Source organism: Schistocerca serialis, chromosome 4 (genome assembly GCF_023864345.2).
Source record: "Schistocerca serialis cubense isolate TAMUIC-IGC-003099 chromosome 4, iqSchSeri2.2, whole genome shotgun sequence".
NCBI classification, from domain to species: Eukaryota; Metazoa; Arthropoda; class Insecta; order Orthoptera; family Acrididae; genus Schistocerca; species Schistocerca serialis.
The window spans coordinates 485,305,799-485,327,180 of NC_064641.1; the positions used below are offsets into that span (position 1 = coordinate 485,305,799).

At 41.6% G+C, this 21,382-nt stretch overlaps 1 protein-coding gene across 1 annotated transcript; it reads left to right on the forward strand.

The window, feature by feature from the left end:
- Nucleotides 1–7,586: 7,586 nt before the first annotated feature.
- On the forward strand, nucleotides 7,587–11,631 carry LOC126475195 (cuticle protein 16.5-like). The gene is made up of 3 exons (XM_050102844.1): nucleotides 7,587–7,613; nucleotides 11,289–11,420; nucleotides 11,457–11,631. The coding sequence occupies exons 1-3, from the start codon at nucleotides 7,602–7,604 to the stop codon at nucleotides 11,553–11,555; spliced, it is 243 nt and encodes an 80-aa protein (XP_049958801.1). The 5' UTR covers nucleotides 7,587–7,601; the 3' UTR covers nucleotides 11,556–11,631.
- The last annotated feature ends 9,751 nt before the right edge of the window (nucleotides 11,632–21,382 follow it).

Here is a 21,382-nt window from a genome sequence, read left to right on the forward strand (position 1 = left end):
TATCCATGGCCAACATTGGGGAGCATAATGAGGCCACGTTTAATTTAACGTCCCATTAGGACTGTTTGTAGGTGTGTCGTTTGTCACTTCTATAATATTCACTCCCGACGTGTTGTTCGTCTGTTGCGCATTCCGATCATGATTCTGCCCTGAGTTTATAGCCCTTGGACTGATAAGGTTCATTTCTAATCGGGTACTGCTAATGCCCATTTCGTGGGTCAGCCGTGTTTTTGTTGCTAAATTGAGGCTGAAAATTACTGCAACCGTTACCCCACCGATTCCCGTTATCGTTTCTATTCCAATTTCGTTTCCGGTTACCGGAGTGGCCACAGTAGTCTCTGTCAACATTTTTTCTTTTCATTTTATACCCTGGGTCAAAATTTTGGTTATAGTTTTTACTAAAATCGCCTCCCGAATTCGGGACTGGTATAAGCGCTGCTGCGACGGTATCGACAAAAGCCGGCCGTGACTCAGCCTCGCACGCTCCATTGTTGACGCCGTACTGCGGCTGGCGCTGAGAAGGCTGGTTGCCACCATAGCTGGCTGGCCGTTGTGGCCGAGCGGTTCTAGGCGCTTCAGGCTGGAACCGCGCGACCGCTACGGTCACAGATTCGAATCCTGTCTCGGGCATGGATGCGTGTGATATCCTTAGGTCAGTTAGGTTTAAGTAGTTCTAAGTTCTAGGAAACTGATGACCTCAGGTGTTAAGTCCCATAGTGCTCAGAAGAGCGATTTGAACCATTTTTTGAGCCACCAATGCTACGGAAAATCATTTTGGTTGGTGTGGCTCAGTCTTGCCCTTCATCAATTAAGGCAATAGAGTCCGAGAGAGATAGAAAATACTCCAAATTGTTTTCGGGTACTTGTACTAGCTTTCCCCGAATATTAAGCGGTAGTTTAGGTTTCAGAACGCTTAGGACGTCAGTGTTTGTCACTGTCTCATCCCAGAACCTCGTCTTATTTAAATATTTCTCAAAATACTTTCGCAATGATCCAAATTTTGGATTATATTGTTGAGAGTTGAATAGGGTTTTTCTTAATCTCTCTTGAACTCCATGTGACCAGTACTTCGAAAGAAACGCGCTTTCAAACTGTTCTAATGTCTGACAAGTTTATGACATTTCCATCGCCCATAACGCTCCATCCCCTTGGGTATAACTTGTAACATATTGTATCTTTTGCTGTTCCGACCACGTTTTAGGCAGTACATTTTTGAATGACTTCATAAAAATTACCGGATGCGCAGACTTCTTTCCAGGGATAAACACTTGTAATTGCTGGTGTTTTATAAGACTCTCTCCTAACAAAACCGATGACAAAGTGGATTCAGCTATCTGCTGTTTCTTTCTTTCGTCAAGGTGTCGTTGGTTACCCTACATTTCATAATTTGGTGAACACACATGTGCATTCGAGGTAGGATAGTCACTAACTGCACTATCGCTCATACCTGTGGATATGTTGTCATGCTCTTCTTCTGCGTCTTGGTGTCGTTCTTTCATTGTAATAAGTTTCCTGTTAAGTTGCTCGACTATTTGATTCTGCCGGCCTGGTAAGTCTTGTGTCAAAGTTTTCAGTAGCTGGCCTATGTCAGTTTGCAGTTTAACTACAGGTGTATTTTGTATAGTGTATACTTGTTCCATTGTGTTACTTATTGCTTTTTGTAGCTCTGTTTCTAGAGTACGGTTTATGTGTGTGTCTTTTTCTTCTAAAAAGTCCTCAAACTGCTGTTTTTGCTGATTTGTCATGTCCTCAAATATATTTACAGCTTTCTGCATTCTTGTATTGAGCTCGGTTTGCTGTACGCTCATAGCATTGAAATTTTCAGTTAACTTACGTATCTGATCTGGCACATCCTTAACTGTGGTTTTCAAATTATCAATATCCTGATTCATGGAATTTAAATCTTCACGTACCACTTCTATTACGTGATCCACTACCTCTCTTTTTTGGTTGTGTCAGTTGTGTTGTCAAGTTATTGTGCATTTCAGTTAGATTTTTTACATCACTGTGTAACTTGTTCATTTGAGTGGTTACATTCCCTATCTGTGTTGTGACATTTCCTATCTATGCATTCATTTGGGTTGTTACATTCCCTGTCTGTGTTGTGACATTGTCTATCTGTATAGCAACATTTCTTACCTGTGCTGTGACATTTCCTATATGTGTATTCATTTGGGCTGTTATCTGAGTTACAAATTGTGACATCAGATCTTTCTGCATTACTCTAAACATCTGCATAATGTCTGGTTCTACTGGACCTTGTACATATGTGGAATCCGGAACAGTTTCCAAAGCTGAACTATTATCGTCTATCGCTTGCGACTGAGTACCACTAGACGCTGCGACTGTGTTATCAGTATCTGAAACGGTTCAAATGGCTCTGAGCACTATGTGACTTAACTTCTGAGGCCATCAGTCACCTAGAACTTAGAACTACTTAAACCTAAATAACCTAAGGACATCACACACATCCGTGCCCGGGGCAGGATTCGAACCTGCGACCGTAGTGGTCGCGCGGTTCCAGACTGTAGCGTCTAGAACCGCTCGGCCACCCCGGCCGGCCAGTATCTGAAATATTTTCTACTTCTGTGTTAGATATAGGTTGAGCAAATGATTCCTCGTCGGATGAACTATCCATCGTTTTGGTTTGTGATCTTAATTTCACCAAAGCTGTATATAAGTGTAACTCAGCATGCAGCCAAACTTCACTACTATTGCGGCTCGTACTACACGTAAATAAATCACAGATGACGTCGCGCTCGTTCGTGAAATTCAATGTAGTAAAATATGTCTCTGGTGAAACAGTGGCGTGATAAGTGACTTCTACGCGTGCAATCGATGAAAATGATAGGACACCTTGTGATACATTCACTTATACTGTAAGTAGGTTAATTAAATTTTCCGCATACTCAAATCAAAAGAATTTGGAAAAATTAACGCGTTCCAAGCAGTGGGTGTCGGAAAAATGCAGTTCAGTCCCACATTTACGACCAACCAAAAGTGTAATAGTGCTGCTGCTCTTGCGTTACGTATTTTCTTTTGCCAGGCAGTTTTCTTGGTAGTCAGTTTACCGTATAACGTTTCGAAAGTTCCTTCTTTTCCAAATTTGTTTTTGGATAATATTTGTGAATTTTATGGACTGATTTTGGTAATAATTTTCTTATCTGGTACTCAGTTGGCATAACATGTAACAGATACATTTAGTTATGGTCACATTAAAGGATCGAAAAAATTACTTCAATATTTCAACTTAAAATTTGTACTAATTTTTTTCTGAAACAAAGGTCCTGTCACGGTCGCCATTGCAACTGCCCTGTTAAATTGTAGAGGCTTTGTCAGTTGGTCTCGTAATTTTAAAAGGAGAGTTATTATGAATGTCATATAATAAGCATTTCGCGTGAAGCGCCTTTGCGACTCAGGCAAAGGTCAAATGGTTCAAATGGCTCTGAGCACTATGGGACTTAACCTCTGAGGTCATCAGTCCCATAGAACTTAGAACTACTTAAACCTAACTAACCTAAGGACATCACACACATTCATGCCCGAAACAGAAGCCGAACCTCCGACCGTAGCGGTCGAGCGGTTCCAGACTGTAGCGTTTACAACCGCTCGGACACTCCGACCGGCGGCAAAGGTAAATTGTGGAAACTAAGCCAATGAATATTAGAAGTAACGTTACGAAACAATAGACCCAACCGACTACACAAAATAAGAGGGCATGTACATTCGCGAGTGAGTGGTTAAAAATGATAATTAATACTGTGAGGGAAATGGGTCACAAGTATAACTATGCCGGTACACACTCAGCTGTACGCGGACTTACGATGGGGACAGAGGCACGTACGTTGTGAGTACTATCATTCCCCATGACCTATGTAAAAAGAATTGTAATTAAAATGCACTTATTCATCTAAGAAAGAATATTGTCGGACTTTCTAATTAAATGAAAAGAAAGACTGCAGGTTCTCAATGTCGCGGCAAATAGACCTATGACCTAAATATTGAAACTGACATTGCGGCCACGAAGAGAAAGAGACGAACCCATTCACGTACCTCTGTTGTTGAGCAGCGCCGTCGTGAATATCGTCGCCTCTATCTAAATTCTCCATACAAAATTAAAATAATAATATTCTTCCAGAGTTACAGGAGCTGGGATCCATGGTATCGTAAATCAGGAAATCTTATTGTTCACAAATTGCTTTCATTATATAACACAATTTCACTTTAAAATTAAACAGCACGTCTTATCACCAGGACATGAGAACAACTAATACTGAAACTAATAAACGAAGAGCGTAAATCTTCTTTTCTCCATCAGCGTTAAATACTTTTCACATCAATCTTTGGTATGACAGTAGAATAACTAACTGTCTAAACATTTATCAATAAGGAAAAAACTATTAACTTCCTTTATGTGTCTTAATGTGATGGCCCGAATTTGCAGGAATTTTTGTTTTGTATTGTTTCTAAACACATTCTTGACTATGTGACAGTGCTTTATGCGTGTGACTTTCACATACTTTCGCTAAAAAAACTTTTGAAAACCTCCTTTACTTTCAATTAATGTAATATCATCAAGTGTAATCTAAAAACATTCATTCAACTTCACCTCTCGTAAAACTACAGGGGCCGCACAGCGTTGTATGATAAAATAGTCTTATACATTTGTGAATAATAGTATTTTTACACATAGCAGGGGTGTTTTACACATAGCAGGGGTGTTTTGTGGATTTTCTGTACAGACTTCAGTTGTTTGGTGGTGGCCTAGGAGCCAAACGCCGGTGAAAGAGATCTTAATTGTGGATCATCAGTACAGTGTATATCAGTTTTTAATTTTATTTTAATTGTAATGTTATTTCGAATCTTTTGGTGTCGTAAGAATTTCCACCGATGACGCAGCCCGCCGATGCCAGTTTTCTCGCTATCTCACACTCGCGCCAGGCAGTCGCCTGACGGCCAGTTCTGTGGCTGGGTGGCAGTTTGCTATGGATGGACGTCGTTAGGCTCCATTATCGCACGGTGAGAGTCAAAGGTAAAAAAGGATCAGGACTGAATTCTTGTGTTAAACACTTAATAAAAAGTATAAATGAACCATTTCCTTGTCTTACCGATTGTGGCAGAAGCGGGAAAGTGTGTCTCACTCTTTACGTTTTGTGACACTAAACTTCTTTTCGTTATTCCCGCAGTTCCCAGTAATGCTGTGCTCCAAACGTAGATTCTCAGAAATCTGTTCCTCAAATCAAAGCTTATGTTTGATAGTGATAAACTTTTTATGATCAGGAATGCTCTCCTTGCCTGTACTAGTCTACCTTATATGTGCCTCTTGTTTCGTCCGTCATGTGCTACTTTGACTCCAATGAAGCAGCATTCCTTAACTTCGTCTACTTCTTGACTTCCAATTTTGATACGTAGTTTATTGCTAATCCCATTTCAGTTACTCATGATTTTCGTCTTTCTCCTATCTACTCTTAATCCATATTCTGAACTCTTTCGGCGGATAAGTCCACTCATCATGTCCTGTAATGCTTAACTTTCATTGCGGGCAGGAATGTCATCAGGAGATCTTATCACTGATATTTTTTGGCAATTAATTTTAGTTCCACTATTGAACCTCTATTTTATTTCCCTCATTGTTTCTTAGACGTAGATGTTGAACACTGACTACTAAAGAACTACTCCTGTATTACACCCGTTTTATCCGAGTACTTCGTTGTTAGTCTTCCATTTTGATGGTTTTTTTCTCCTTCTCGTACTCAACTTTCCTTATAAATTACTATTAAAAATGAGAGATTACTGATTGTTGGGCTAAGAAATGCAAGAATTTTTGACTGATAATATAAGAAGAGTGAAAATAGAACAGGCAGCGGACCCATAAGAGGGACAATATTGAAGAACAGAATCGCTCTCATACAACAGATACTACTGCAGAATGACAGTACAAAGGCATGTAGTGCCAACAAAATTTATCTGAGCTGCAGTAATATATCTAAAAATAAACAGGAGGCAAAAAAAATGGTTCAAATGGCTCTGAGCACTATGGGACTTAACGTCTGAGGTCGTCAGTCCCCTAGAGCTTAGAACTACTTAAACCTAACTAACCTAAGGGCATCACACACATCCATGCCCGAGGCAGGATTCGAACCTGCGACCGTAGCGGTCGCGCGGTTCCAGACTGAAGCGCCTAGAACCGCATGGCCACACCGGCCGGCGAACAGGAGGCAGAATACTGGCTAACATTCTATGACCACCTTCTCAGAGGTGTCCTCAAGTTTCGCAGTGGGCGACACCCAGAGTCAAACAAATGTATTGTATAGCATACAATAGTACGAGAAATTTGGTCACTAAACAACTAAGAGCTGGCAAGAGTAGTACTCAACAAAAAATTTCGCACAGAATAATTTGAAGCAGGTAGTATCGCATCGCTCTGGAGCCTATTAAGTAATAAACAATCGTCAAATTGTCCATTAAATGAACAGTTCGAAGAATAAAATGTAAAGAACAACGTGAACAACGTGTACAATAAATCAAACCAAATAATTATTAATTCTGAATTTACTTCCGTCATTTCATTAGCCTGAGCTGTGATTCAGTGTCGAAAATTTTGCAGCAAGTATTGTTTTTGGCTTGGGATTATTTCAACAGTAGTGGTTTTTTCAAGAGCAACAATATCCACGGCCGCGCGGGATTAGCCGAGCGGTATAAGACGCTGCAGTCATGGACTGTGCGGCTGATCCCGGTGGAGGTTCGAGTCCTCCCTCGGGCATGGGTGTGTATGTTTGTCCTTAGGATAATTTAGGTTGAGTAGTGTGTAAGCTTAGGCGCTAGCAGTTAAGTCCCATATGATTTCACACACATTTGAACACTTTTTGAACAATATCCACGTCTCAGGTGATGAAAATATATACTACCACCCAATCTCACTGTACTAGTAACGATTCTGTCTTAACCTGGGTGCCGTAATAATACAATGTCACGTTATATGCTGAATGATGCGCATTATTTCGCATTTTCGAGATTTCGTGGCCTACATGTTGGATGTTGAGATAGGATGTGTTTTCAACACGACCATGCACAGTCTCCCGAGAACCACTGCGATCACCAGATTTCACTCATACTGACATCTTCCTGTGGGCTCACATGCCATCATTGGTGTTAAAACCGGTTGTTAAGACCCTTGCAGTCAACACGTCGTACAACTGACAAAAAGACATCTGAGAGAGGCGGCAAAATTTCATAAACTGTCGTAAGACATGGGTAGAGTGAGACAGTCGTCACATTCTACAGTTGCTACCAGCTGTAAGTTGCTATAAGGTACAAGTTGTTACAGGGTCCACTACCGTGTGCATAACTTTGACACTTAACGTCTGAGACTTCCTGTGTATGACATATCTCTTGAACTTTGCCTTGTAATGTGAATAACGAGAGTGACGATGTCAACGGCAGCTGTCCGGACAATGGGAGCACCGCCGGACTCGGCTGTCCAGGGTCCGCTGCAGGAGGCAAGGCCGCACAGAGGGTCGCCGGGCGTGGCTCTGCAGGTATATAAACCCGGGCCTTCCTCTGGTCTGCACAGTCTGCTCCGCCGACACAACACAATCAACATGTACAAGCTGGTGAGTCGCCGGGGAGCCTCGTCTCCTGCTGGCTTCATCAGTTTTATTTCACGTCCACATCACCTACGAAGCGGTGAAAATACTAAACAACAAAATGGGGGGGGGGGGGGTGATTTATTCTGTAGTGTATCTTCCATTTTGTAAAATGGCAACCGATTTTGTTGCCAGTTACCAACATTAGACTTTCTTAAGAAAAAAATATATCACATTACACAACTAAAGTACTCTTTAGGAAACGCGCAGCATATGTTTAGGACATCCGCAGCTTAATTTTGTGATAGAGTCACATAACTAATCGCTTCAGTTGTAAATAGTTTCATTGGTTTAAAATCACGATCAACCTAGTGTTCACAGTGTGCGGCGGCTACACACCTCATGGTGAAAGTTATCTTGCGTTGTTCGGTGACGTTCTTTTAACATTTTTCTCTCTTTTTCCTTCCTTTGACGGCTCACATTTCTTAGGTCATGTTGTGGATATCTGGTGCGACATCCGTGCTTTTATTCTGACTAACCTGACTGTATTAACCACATATTTATAGTTGGAATGAGACTCACCACAGTAATCATAAAAAAAAGGTGTTTATTGTCACACAGTCGCTTGTTATAGTTTCTTCATTTTCTCTTTTGCAGTCCTGTGCTCCCGAAACTGAACATATAATTTCCCGAAACCGGTCATCATCTTGAATCAATAAAATTATTTAAACTGAAGCGGCTAATTATCTGACTCTACTTCAGGAAACAATTACAAATAATGTTTCTGTATGAAGTATGGTAGAAAGTGCAATATTAAAACATAAGCAGTCTCTTACTCGTCTCTTGCTCGTTTTGCATAGTTGTCAGATTTACGTACCACAGTAAACGGCCCATTATACTGGCAAGTAGAGGTCAAAACTATTCGTTGAATATCATCAGACTGACGTCAGAAATGACGACAAAGCCACGCAGAAACAAAAATTTCTTAAGTCGTGAAGTAAAAGATGTATAAGCAGTATAACTCTTTTTATGATGTTCGTACTAGCTCCTATCGACATTATTTCGGAAATATCTGACATAGTGTCGACAGCTGCCTGTAATTGCCGAGCTGTGAAAATATAATAACATATTTTGGTCCCTGAATGCAAAATATGATTAATTTATTCTGTTTACATCTTACGTGTGACAGGATGACCATTTTACAGTTATAAAATTGGTAAAAGAGAACAGACATTTATTCTTTGGCGTAGTCTTCCGGTTTTGTTCTTCAGGAATTTATTGTTTGTGCGAGCATAGTTTTCAATAAACGTTGTCTGAAATCTTTCCAAACTCAAGTGAAACACCATTTTTTCTAAATCAACGTTTCATACACTTTTAAAATAGAGGCAGAAATATTGATTAATGAGGTAACATGAGGATGCGGAAGCGTAACAAAAGAAACTTTTTTTGACCATCCGTTCTTGTAAGCGAGCTTACAGAAAGCACATGCGCAATTTGATATTCCCTTACAAAAGTTCGGTCAGTGGCATTAGATATCCTAAAGATTCTCTAAACATGTTATGCGCGTTATTTCTAAGAAAAAGATTTTAAACGGTTCTATCTTGTTCCAATGGCTGCAGGTTACTACCTCATAACAGAAAAAATAAACGCATTGTTCAACGTTTTCTAAAGAAAATCCAAGTAGTTTCCCACTCGTATGTCCATATATATATAATAGAGTCACATAATTAATTTCTTCAGTTGTGAATAGTTTTATTGGTTCAAAAACCGGCTTCAGGCAGCCCAATATATATATAATTCGCGGATCTTAGAAAATGGTTCACGAGTAAACAAAATTATGTCTAGCTATCACTGACCTATACTAATTTATAGAGTAAATAATGCTTTCTGTAATGAATACGACGGAACTAATCACTTTCACTCGTGTGAGTGCTCCGCTCAAGTAACAAACAAGAATAATATCAGAGTAGTTAGGATCTGCAAATAACCATAAATTTCCACCAGCACGCGAGTTACTCTGTTTCCATAGGGTATTGCCTACAATAGCAGCAGTAAAACCTGAAGGAAGTTGATGAAGTTCTTTCTGAAACAGAGATTATTAATAACGCTCGGTGTGCTTAAGAAAAGAGACAGTATACGCAGTATGATTGCTTTATGTCACCTAAGTGACAGTACAACAATGCAGTACATAACAGTTAGTTCCATATTTTGCTGACGCTACTGTGAATACATTATGTGGAATCACTGGATTCTTCGCACTATTTCAGCCGAATGATTGACATCATCTTGAGCTACTGATACAGAGTCTGACTGTCATGATAGTGAATTTTCAATTTACTTTTCGACAGGTTAGTCTTTAATTGTAACAAATGACCTGAGGACGGGCAGCTGGCGCAAAACTGGACATATGAAAATGAAGAAAAGAGATCTGGACACTGAATTTGGACAGTCTTGCACAAGTCAGTTACCAAGAACGCTATAGTTAACAAAATATTTTCAGAACAGAATCCAAGATACGACCACTGGACTGGAAGGTTCAGCGCTAATAGTTTACTACATCGTCTTCAAATGGCTACTAGTGATTGGTGTTGATAATCACTATAACAACAAAAAAAGAACACAGTTCAAACTCAATAGGGAGAGAGACACAAAAAATATCACTCTAAAATTAGCATGACGCAGATCAAATTTATTCGTATCAATTAACCCAGTACACGGCCGTGACTTTTACACCACACCATCTACAGCTAGTTAATGGCCAAGTGCTCTGCTCTGAGGTCTTTTTGTGCCTAACAAGTCCGCGCTCACTAATCCGCAACAATCATCGAAAAAAACTGTAAAGCGTGAAGTGGAATTCCACCCCCGAATTTGCGAATGCACTTCGAATTCTTCCCGCCTTTCGGGTTACGCTAACGAAACTGGTTGGTCACGAAGGATCACCTACTCTCGACTTCTGATGTACACAGTGAAGACACCACCTCCGCTCCAGAAGATTCACAACTTCTTTGCCACACGAGAGATGCCGAACGAATCCTCTATTTCGTGATCTCCACATCGCTCCACAAAGTAATTCAATATTTACGATTTTCAATCAATCAGAATTAGGAACAGAATGCAGGCGTTCAGTGCCCATTTCCTGCTCCCACTTATCGAGGTGCTCCAAGGTGCTACTCTCTGGGAGGTCCTTTGGGAAATGCTTTGCAAAGAGTGCTGAACATACTGCACATGCTGGTAAATGCTCACCTTTGAAAACCGACTACTCGGCTCCATCCATCACCTGTTTAGGAGGACTAGGGAAAAATACTTTCCTCCTGGAAACCGACTGGTCCAATTACAGAAGTGAACAGGGCTGGCAAACAAGGTTGGCCATAAAATGATATGTCACTGTCTCAATTACATATATTCAAACACATGCGAGTCCTGCTCATTTAAATTATGTCATTATTTTCTGTTTTCCTCCCATATGAGAAAAAATGAATATTAATACTTAACGTGAAGCCGAGGATGATATCAGTAAAGATGCAGAGCTGACACTAAAAGAAGGGAAAGGAAACTGGTCATCTGCCATTTAAAGGAACAAACCCGATATTTGCGTTACTTGATTTCGTAAAATTACACAGTCTCTAAATGAAGAAACTACCTAATTGTTTCACGGGCTGTATTGGAACACAGTGATGTGAGACGCGTGCTGTGTGCTTACAGGTGATCCTGCCCCTGCTGTTCGCCGCCGTGTCGGCCGGCTACCTGGGAGGCGTGGCCGTGGCGCCAGCGGCCGTCGCCGCCCCCGTGGCCTACGCCGCCCCCGCCATCGCCGCCGCCCCCGCCTTGGCCGTGGCCCCCGCTCTGCGCGCCGCCCCTCTGGCTGTCGCCGCCCCCGCTCTGCGCGCCGCCCCTCTGGCTGTCGCCGCCCCCGCCATCGCCGCTCCTCTGCCCTACGCAGCTGCGGCTCCGATCCTCAAGATCCACTGATCGACAGGATTACTGCAGACGTACTGCCATCTGTAAATACATAAATAATACGAAATACAAGACAAAACGAACCTAATTTACTTTGAGTTATTTCTTCACCGTTTTTTCTGATGCTATCCTGCTGGGATATACATTGTCCATTGATTTTACAGCAACGCGGTCTGACTCAGTATCGAGAAGCGTTGTACCGTACCGTGTGTCAACTCACAGTGAAATGGATGTTAAATTATCCGCAAAACAAGAAAAACAGTAATATTACTGACAATGAAAATCTGCACGTCTAGGAATAGTCATGTGTAACAGCAGAATATTAAGAAACAAAAATAAGCCCTGAATTATATTTTCCTATTATTTTAAGGCAGCGGAAAATTTTGATTTACATCTACATCAAATCGCTTTTACATGCTTACCCATAATTCGGTAAACATTGCTGACAGATCTTTTTTTTTTTCGTTTTGATAACTGTTGCCCAAAAGAAGTCATCACTTAAAACAAAATAAAAAGCAGGAAGTACAACAGAGTCTCAATATATCAGGCCTACTGTACCAAAAACAAGAATCTCTAACATTGCTTCTTAATGGCCTGTTGTTGGCAGTCAGCTATCGTTTTTTTCTTAATCTTTCGATTGCTGGATGTTACTTGACGTATTGCGTACCTACAATCGGTAACCTTACATCATGTGAAAGAACAGATAATACTAGAGTAGCAACAATAATAATAATAACAACACACCGAATTGTTACATGTGATAATACATAGAATTACTCACTCCAAGACATCAAAAAGGTTTCTAGAGTAAAGCCTTACGGTAGACCAAAAATTTCAGTGTGAAATCTAAAAAATTCCCATCATAGAATCAAAATGGTAATAACCATGTATCTAAATTACATAAATTTAGCATCACTAACTCGTAAAGACAAGTCTGCACACACCCCTAAATTACAATGTGTATAGAACGTAAATCGTCATAAAACATAAATGTAAGTATAATTAACAAAATCCATTATACTTCCTGGCAGATTAAAACTGTGTGCCGGACCGGGACTCGAAATCGGTACCTTTGCCTTTCGCCGGCAAGAGCTCTACCAACTTTTTTTTTTCGCTGAATCTGATCGGGGCGGACGTCGTAAGACATCCTTTTAAGTTCGTTGTTGATCTATTAACTCAGTTTTTTATTACAGAGGGCAGCTAACCCTCTGACCGAACACGCTAAGCTACCGTGCCAGCTAGCAAATGAGCTACCCAAGCACCAGTCAAGCCCCGTCCTCACAGCTTTACTTCTGCCCGTATCTCGTCTCCTACCGTCCAAACTTTCAGGAGTGCTAGTTCTGCAAGGTTCGCAGGAGAGCTTCTGTAAAGTTTGGACGGTAGGAGACGAGATACTGGCAGAAGTATAGCTTTGAGGACTGGGCGTGAGTCATGCTTTTGCGTTACTTGCGTTACTTGATTTCGTGAAATTACACAGTCTCTAAATGAAGAAACTACCTAATTGTTTCACTTGCCCGCGAAAGGCAAAGGTACCGAGTTCGAGTCTCGGTCCGGCACACAGTTTTAATCTGCCAGGAAGTTTCATATCAGCGCACACTCCGCTGCAGAGTGAAAATTTCATTCTGGAAACAAAATCCACATTTACACATTTCAACAAGTTTCTTTGTCATTTAAGAAAAATTAATCATAATTACAATTTCAACTATTATGAATAGTGATCTACAGTAAGACATGTAAATTAACATAGACAAGCAGGCAACGTGAACGACTTGCTGACGTGACAGACAAAGGCGGCAAGTACCGTGACTGCCTGCGTTGCCTTTCTAAACACCAGCCTAGGAGGAGGAGTTGCCAGAGAAGCATGATGAATGGGCGGCCAGCTGGCGGCTCGAAGGGCTGCAGGGCGGAGCTTCGAGTAATCGATGGCTGCAGCCTGGCCCGGAGCTTGCGTTTGTGTGCCATGCTAGAGTCGCTAAGCGAGCGAGTTGATCTCTGCACACGTGGTACCCACGGGTGACTTCGACAATTGACGGCTGCAGCTAAAGAAAGATCTGGCCATTGTATCCAACGAGAATCAGTTTTTAGTATGATCTATTAATGCTATGAAACATCTGAGTGCTCGTTCTATTAGTATTGATGAAACGAGCTCATTGACGTATCACAATAATTTATACGATAAAAATAGATAAAGCTACAGCGAATAAACTAAATACACTATTATTCGAATCAATAATACTTCAGATTCACTTATATCAATATACGATGAGGTGACAGAAGTAATAGGATACCTCCTAATATCGTGTCGGACATCCTTTTGCCCAGCATAGTGCAGCAACTTGATGTGGCATTGACTTAACAAGTCGTTGGAAGTCCCCTGCAGAAATATTGAGTCATGCTGCCTCCATAGCCATCCATAACTGCGAAAGTGTTGCCGGTGCAGGATTTTGTGCACGAACTGACCTCTCGGTTATGTATCATAAACGTTTGATGGGTTTGCTGTCAGGCGATCTGGGTGGTCATATCATTCGTTCGAAATGTCCAAAATGCTCTTCAAACCAATCACGAACAACTGTGGCCCGATTACATGGCACTCAGTCATACATAAAAATTCTATCATTGTATGGGAACATGAAGTCCACGAATGGTTGAAAATGGTCTCCATGTAGCCGAACAGAACCATCTCCAGTCAACGATCGGTTCATCTGGATCAAAGGACCCAGTCCATTTCATGTAAGCACGTTCCACACCATTATGGAGCGACTACCAGCTTGTACAGTGCCTTGTTGACAACCCTACCATCTTCTCTTGCCAACTGAAATCGGGGCTCATCGTTTCAAACCCACGTCCATCCATCCTGGTTTTGATTTTCCGTGATTTCCCTCAATCGCATAAGCCATAAGGATGGTTCTTTCGAAAGGCCACGGCTGCTCTCCTTCTTCATTCTTCTCTAATCCGAGCTTGTGCTTCGTTTCTAATGACTTCGTTGTCGACGAGACGTTAAGCACTACTCTCCCGCTCCTCAGGGCTCATCTGACCAGGCCACGGTTTTCCAGTCGTCTACGGTCCAAACCGATATGGTCACCAGCCCAGGTGAGGTGCTGCAGGCGATATCACGGTGTTAGCAAAGGTACTCGCGTCTGTCGTCTGTCCCCATAGCCAATTTACGCCAGATTTCACCGCACTGTCCTAACGGATACGCTCGTCGTACGTCCCACATTGATTTCTGTGGTTATTCGTGCAGTTTTGCTTGTCTGTTAGCACTGACAACTCTATGAAAAATCCGCTGCTCACGATAGTTAAGTGAAAGTCATCGGCCGCGGGGTTGTCCGCGGTGAGAGGCAATGCCTGAATTTTTTCTTTTTTATTGACGGCAGACTCTTGACACTGTGGACTCGGAATACTGAATTCCCAAACGATTTCCGAAATGGAAGGTCCCATGCGCCTAGGTCCAACTACCATTCCGCGTACAAAATCTGTTAATGCCCATCGGACGGCCATAATCACGTCTTACACCTCCTGAAATGAATCACCTGAGTAAAAATGACAGCTTCGCCAATGTACTGCCTTTTACGCGATATTACCGCCATCTGTATACACACATACCGCTATCCCATGACTTTTGTCACCTTAGTATAGTAACTCACGTGTACACTATATCAAATGATAGCTACTGCCAACAGCTACATCTGGCCAAAATATCTCTTCATACATTAACGAGCTCATAAGCCAAAACATAAATTAAAGGTAGGAAACACGTAAATGTTGCCAGAATCCCATAACTGATTCCTGTACACATACTAAGGTGACAGCACAATGTAAGCATACACATTGCCTACATTCCTCTGTTGGAAGATTATAGATATAAGAACGTTTTCATGATAAAATTAGCTTTAAGTGAACAGGTGATTAATAAAACTGACTATAATTTAAAAGTGCTGCACTGTGTGCCAAATTCGACAGCACTAGTGAGAAGTGTACGAAAAACATTTCAGTATTACATGCTCTATTAACTAGCAGAAAAGTATTTAGATATCTTTGCCTTCTTCGATGTATTTTCACAGACCGGTAGCTTTACCACTTTTTTTCTTTTTTTGTTAAAGGACAAAATTTTCGCGAGATTGCAGAATCAGCTGCAAGGTCAAAAAGCTGCTGGCATGGAAAGTCATAAAAAGTGTTGTAGTACGGTTTTAGTGTACTGATTGTCTAAATTAAAGTAAACGACCTTTTCGCGAATATTAAAACTGCTCAACAGAAGAAAATTAGTAATGGAGACACGATCATACATAATCTGGCGCGTTCCGCAGCTCGCGCTTGGAACAGCATACCTTGTGTCGCTGGCTGCAAGGTCATTCGACATTAGGATGTAGTAAAATTCATTTAGTGTGAGAGAGACGACATATTGTTTCTGGGTGGATTGCAATATGGTTCAATTTAGAATTTTTTTGTGAGAATTGCAATCAGAGCACCGAACTGAAATTATTCACAGGAGATGAGCGTTATGTAGGCAACAGACACTAATGCTTTGCGGCATCTTGTAATGATTTTATTCAGTCACAACTGCAACCATAGTACAAAGACTGAACTTCGGTTTCTGGTGTCACCCGAACTTTTCGTCACTCTGGATGACTTCGTTGTACAGGTTAACATAGCATAGGGTCGTGCACTGCACTACACACAGCGCTTCGACAAAAAAAACAGAAACACGGCGAAAATGCGTGCTTGAACATAAAGGCAGATGATAGCCAATCCCGCAGGTTGCGCTATTGTATTTCACCACAGCGGCATCTCCGCGATGTTCTCAGTAAGTTACAAGTGTCAGTCGAGTTCACAACAATGTTCCGTGTGGTTTTGAAGTCCATTATGACGGAGCTTAGTGATTTCGAACGGGGACAAATTGTTGCTACTTGTGTAGTGATCGCTTCTGTTACCAAGGGAGTAGAAGTGTTTGGTGTTTCTAGAAGCACCGTACTGAACACTTATACCGCTTACAGAAGCCGAAAGACATCATCTGTTACGTCACAACCGTACGAAAGTGTATATCCAGTGATCGAGATGAATGGTCATTGAAATGTACTGTGACGAGAAATAAGAGGACGACAGATGCAAAAGTCACTGCAGAATTCAATGTCGCACTCGTGAACTCTGTCGGCACCAAAACAACACGAGCGGAACTCCACAAGCACGGAATTACAGGCCGAGTTGGAGCTCCAAAGCCACTCGTCGGTTATGCAAACGCCCGTAAGAAGAAAACGTCGTACCGAATCCATAAAACCTGCACTATGGAGCAATGGAAGAACGTCATTTGGTCGGATGTGTCTTGTTATACACTGTTTCCAACTCCTGGTCGAGTTTATTTGCTAAGAGTGAAACACGGCAGGGGTCGGTAATAATTTGGCAGCCATATCGTGGTATTTCATGGGTCCCCTGGCTACTCTGCAAGGTAGCATTACTCCCACGGATTATGTGACCTTTTTGGCCACTCAGGTCCAACCCATGATACAATGTCCGTCCCCCAGTAGGGATGTTGTGTTCCAAGACGACCGGCCTCCTGTTCAAACAGCTCGCATCATTCAGGACTGGTTTGGCGAGAACGAGGATAAATTGCCACACGTCCCCCTAGCCACCACATTCGCCAGATCTCATTATTGAGCGTTCGTATTATACTTAGAGGAGAATGGTGAGTAACCACAGTCCATCTGTCATAGTTACCTGAACTTTCCGCTATTTTGCTGGGAGAGTAGTATACGATATCTTAAGCTCTGATCAGAACGTTATGCAGCGATATGAAACATGTATTTGCTAGGTATTCTAGAATCAGTTTGAGTAGTCGGAACTCGATGTAATTCAGCAAACTACTATTTAGAGACTTGAAACCGGCAGTAATTAATAAATTTATGAGGTTAGCATTCTTTGCAGATTCACAGTTACTAAATAAATTACGTTATTCGGTGAAGCTACATTCATGCCGTGGTGCCTGCACTTATAATTTGTGGGCTAATATTTGTGGAATGGAACTTTATGAATCAGTTACATTAACTTACAGACAACAGAGGCCTACTCTTAAGACGAGGAACATATGTAAGGGTGCATAGGCCTACCCAGGAGTGACGAACCATTGCTTTTCAGTTGAAGATTACATAAGACAGCCCTGAAGACAAAGGGTGCCCATACATTCGCGGGTGACACCAGGTCGTTCCAAGACGATATTTAGAATTGGTAGCTCACTAAACACAAACGGTATATGTGACAGAGTGAAGTAAAAATTTGTCATAGTTGTGTTAGGAACTTTAAAAAATTCTGTTTGAGCATGGAATAACTAATAATATTTAGCACCACTGTACGTTATAATGAAAGTCGTAAATAATAGTAAACCACAGAAACAAATAATATCACAAATAAAAATTACGTGTAAGTCCCTCTTGCACCGGTTGTATTGACGTATGGCGGCGTTAGACTTGGAAATATCCAGTTTCAACTGGTGGTGGAAGAAATATTCAGCACCAATATTTCGGTACAAGGAAAATAGTGGTCGAGGTGCGAAATTTCTGTACACCAGGCTTTGCGTCAATGTCTTCTATCAGATTCCAAATATTTTCCTGTTGGAAATGTATTTGAACTGAGGGCATGTGATGCTATTTATAGTGAAGCGTCCGTCGGATGGGGACGTTAAACCCGGCGATCCCATTTTTCTACTCGCGCTATTCAATAGAATTAGGTTATATGTCCACACCTGGTACGACCCTCACCCTTCTACTCATTATACAATACAAGCTCGACAGCAAGCAGTAGTCACACGCACTACAGTCACCTAGACTTAAAAGACTGACTTAAGACACAATTCTCATATAATTTATGGAAGTGGTCATACTGTACGGTGGAACATTGCATTTTCCCATTATGCAGCAGACAGCCACTCCCAGACAACAACGCCATACGCCTCTTTCTTTTCCTTTTTCTTATTTCTTTTCCACGTGTAAGGGTATACGGCCTTTGTCGCGTGCAGCATTCATGAGTGACAACTATCATCATCCTTCCGAGGTCACTGGTAATCTCCATAGTCAGTAAGGAAAAGGAGGATGCTTTGACAGCTATTTTGCACCTATAGTGTATTGGCGAGCTTGGGACTCACAACTGCTGTATAATAACAGACAAATAAAACGAAAGCACGGCGTTTTCCTGACAATAAGAAGTTGGAGTCATGAATTAAGGAGAGATTTGCGACATCTAGAAGAAGTTATTATCAATAATAATGTCAAGATTGTTTTCAATAGTGAAGAATGAATGGACAAGTTTAGAAATGACTTGGAGCGAAGTTAAGGGGCAGGTTTAGAAGTGTTTTGGAGCAAAGTTACGTGTACTAGAGAGCCAAGATTTATCTTTATTTTGAGTTTTTCGAAACAGGAGATTATGGCGTATATAAAGCCATTCCATTTATAGGACAGTGTCAGTCGTCCGTAAATACACAGTTAGTGTTCACCATGTGTCGCCTCTGGAAACCCACCAGACACGTTGTTTGCATATTGTCGCATACTGAATATGAATACTGGGTCATCAAAAAGTGCATTCAATTAGTTCTTTTATAATTATCGATTTTGGGACCGTTTCCCAAATCATCTACTTACACTATGTGATCAAAAGTATCTGGACACCTCCAAAGACATACGTTTTTCATTTAAGGTGCATTGTGATGCCACCTCCTGCCAAGTACCCCATATCAGCAACCTCAATTCCAAACTGCATCAGGATCCAATGCAACTACTATGACAGTTAGGTGGAAGGTGGGAAAAGTTGGATTTCATGGTCGAGCGGCTGCTCAAAGCCACACATAACGCCGGTAAATGCCAAACAACGCCTCGCTTGGTGTAAGGACCGTAAACATTGGACGATTGAACAGAGAAAAAACGTTGTGTTGAGGGATGAACCACGGTACACAATGTGGCGATCCGATGGCAGGGTGTGGGTACAGCGAATTCCCGGTAAACGTCATCTGCCAACGTGTGTAATGCGAACAGTAAAATTCGGAGGCGGTGGTGTTCTGGTGTGGTGCTGTTTTTCATGGAGGGGGCTTGCGCCCCTTGTTCTGCGTGCACTATTACAGCACAGGCCTACACTGATGTTTTAAGCACCTTCTTGCTTCCCACTGTTGAAGAGCAATTCGGGGATGGTGACTGCATTTTTCAAGACGATCAAGCACCTGTTCATAATGCACGGCCTGTGGCGGAGTGGTTACACAATAACATCCCTGTAACAGACTGTCCTGCACAGAGTCCTGACCTGAATCCTATAGAATACCTTTGGGATGTTTTGGAACGCTAACTTCGTGCCAAGCCTCACCGACCGACATCGATACCATTCCCCAAGAAAAACCTCCAGCACCTGTTTGAACGTATGCTTGCGACAGTGCAAGCTGTCATCAAGGCTAAGGGTGGGAGAGCAAGATACTGAATTCCAGCATTACCAACGGAGGGCGCCACGAACTTGTAAGTCATTTTTAGCCAGGTGCCCAGATACTTTTGATCACATAGTGTACTTTGGGAACCAAGGACTTTGTCGCGGTGGGATGCCTTGCATGCCTCGGCGACAAAGATATGTGTACTGTAGGTGCAACGACATGGGAAAGGTATATGCAAAGGGGTCAGCGAACATATGGTTCCTGAAGAGAGGCAACAACCTTTACTCTAGTTAAAGGAACAACAGTATGGATGACTGGGCAGACTAGGCCTTGTAACATTAAACAATATGGCTTTGCTCTTGTGATACTGGAAGAGTAAACTACAATCGTTATGCTCCCCGAAGACATTCAGCTCTATTGTATAATTTAATGAAGATTCATCCTCTTGGATAAAATGTTCCATAGCAAAAATAATCCCCAATTTCGATCTCCTGGCAGAGACAATTCTGGAGGGGGTAGTCATCAGTAATAACAAACATGCCGTTCTACAATCAGGAGACTGGAATCTTAAATCGCATAGGTTGGTGAGAGAATTTAAAAGGGATATTGATAGGCTGAAGTTACACTACCGGTCAAAATTTTTCGGTCACTCGTGATAAAAACTATGTATTTCAATGTACAAACACATCAGTGTAAATAGACCTACCAAATAAGTATTTTCTCTCCCAACGTACAATCCAATACGGTTTACATTTTAGCCTTTTGAAAGTATCCACCCTTGGTATTCTGAAGATAAAATTTTGTAGTGTATTTGTGAATACTGGAGTCCATCACATCCGTAAATTCTTCCGCAGGTCATCAACAGTCAATTTTCTGATCTCCCTGGCGAGTCCCTTCCAGAAAAGTTCAATAGGATTTAATTCAGGTGACTGATTTAGCCAAAACAAATTCTTCAGTCCACCGCATTTCTCCCCACAATACAGAAGTGTGTTTGGGATGATTGCCCTGCTACAGAATAAACCACAACCAATAAGTCTCAATTGCATTCGCTATTTTGTCGAACACTGACATACTGAGACCGTGTCTCTAATACTATAAAGTTTAGAGTTAAAACAGCAACCGGCAACCTGTGTGGTTTAATAAGGTTTATTTGGATGAAACCATGGCTGGTTCAGGATGATTCAAAGATTCATCTTCAGATTGTTGTTACACGTTTAGTTTTGTTTCCTTCCAGGGACCTCGTTTTATGTCCGTGATTGATCGCCCTGTAAATATTTATCGTGTGCGTTGTTATTAAACAGAGAACTGTGTGGTGTAATGCGTTTTTCAGTGAACTAAACAGTGCCCGCATAGTGCAGGTCCAAAAATGCGTTTATTTCAAAATTCACAACAAAACATCGGCGATGTCGCCACACAGAAACATACAGCACCTAAGTTTTCACTCACA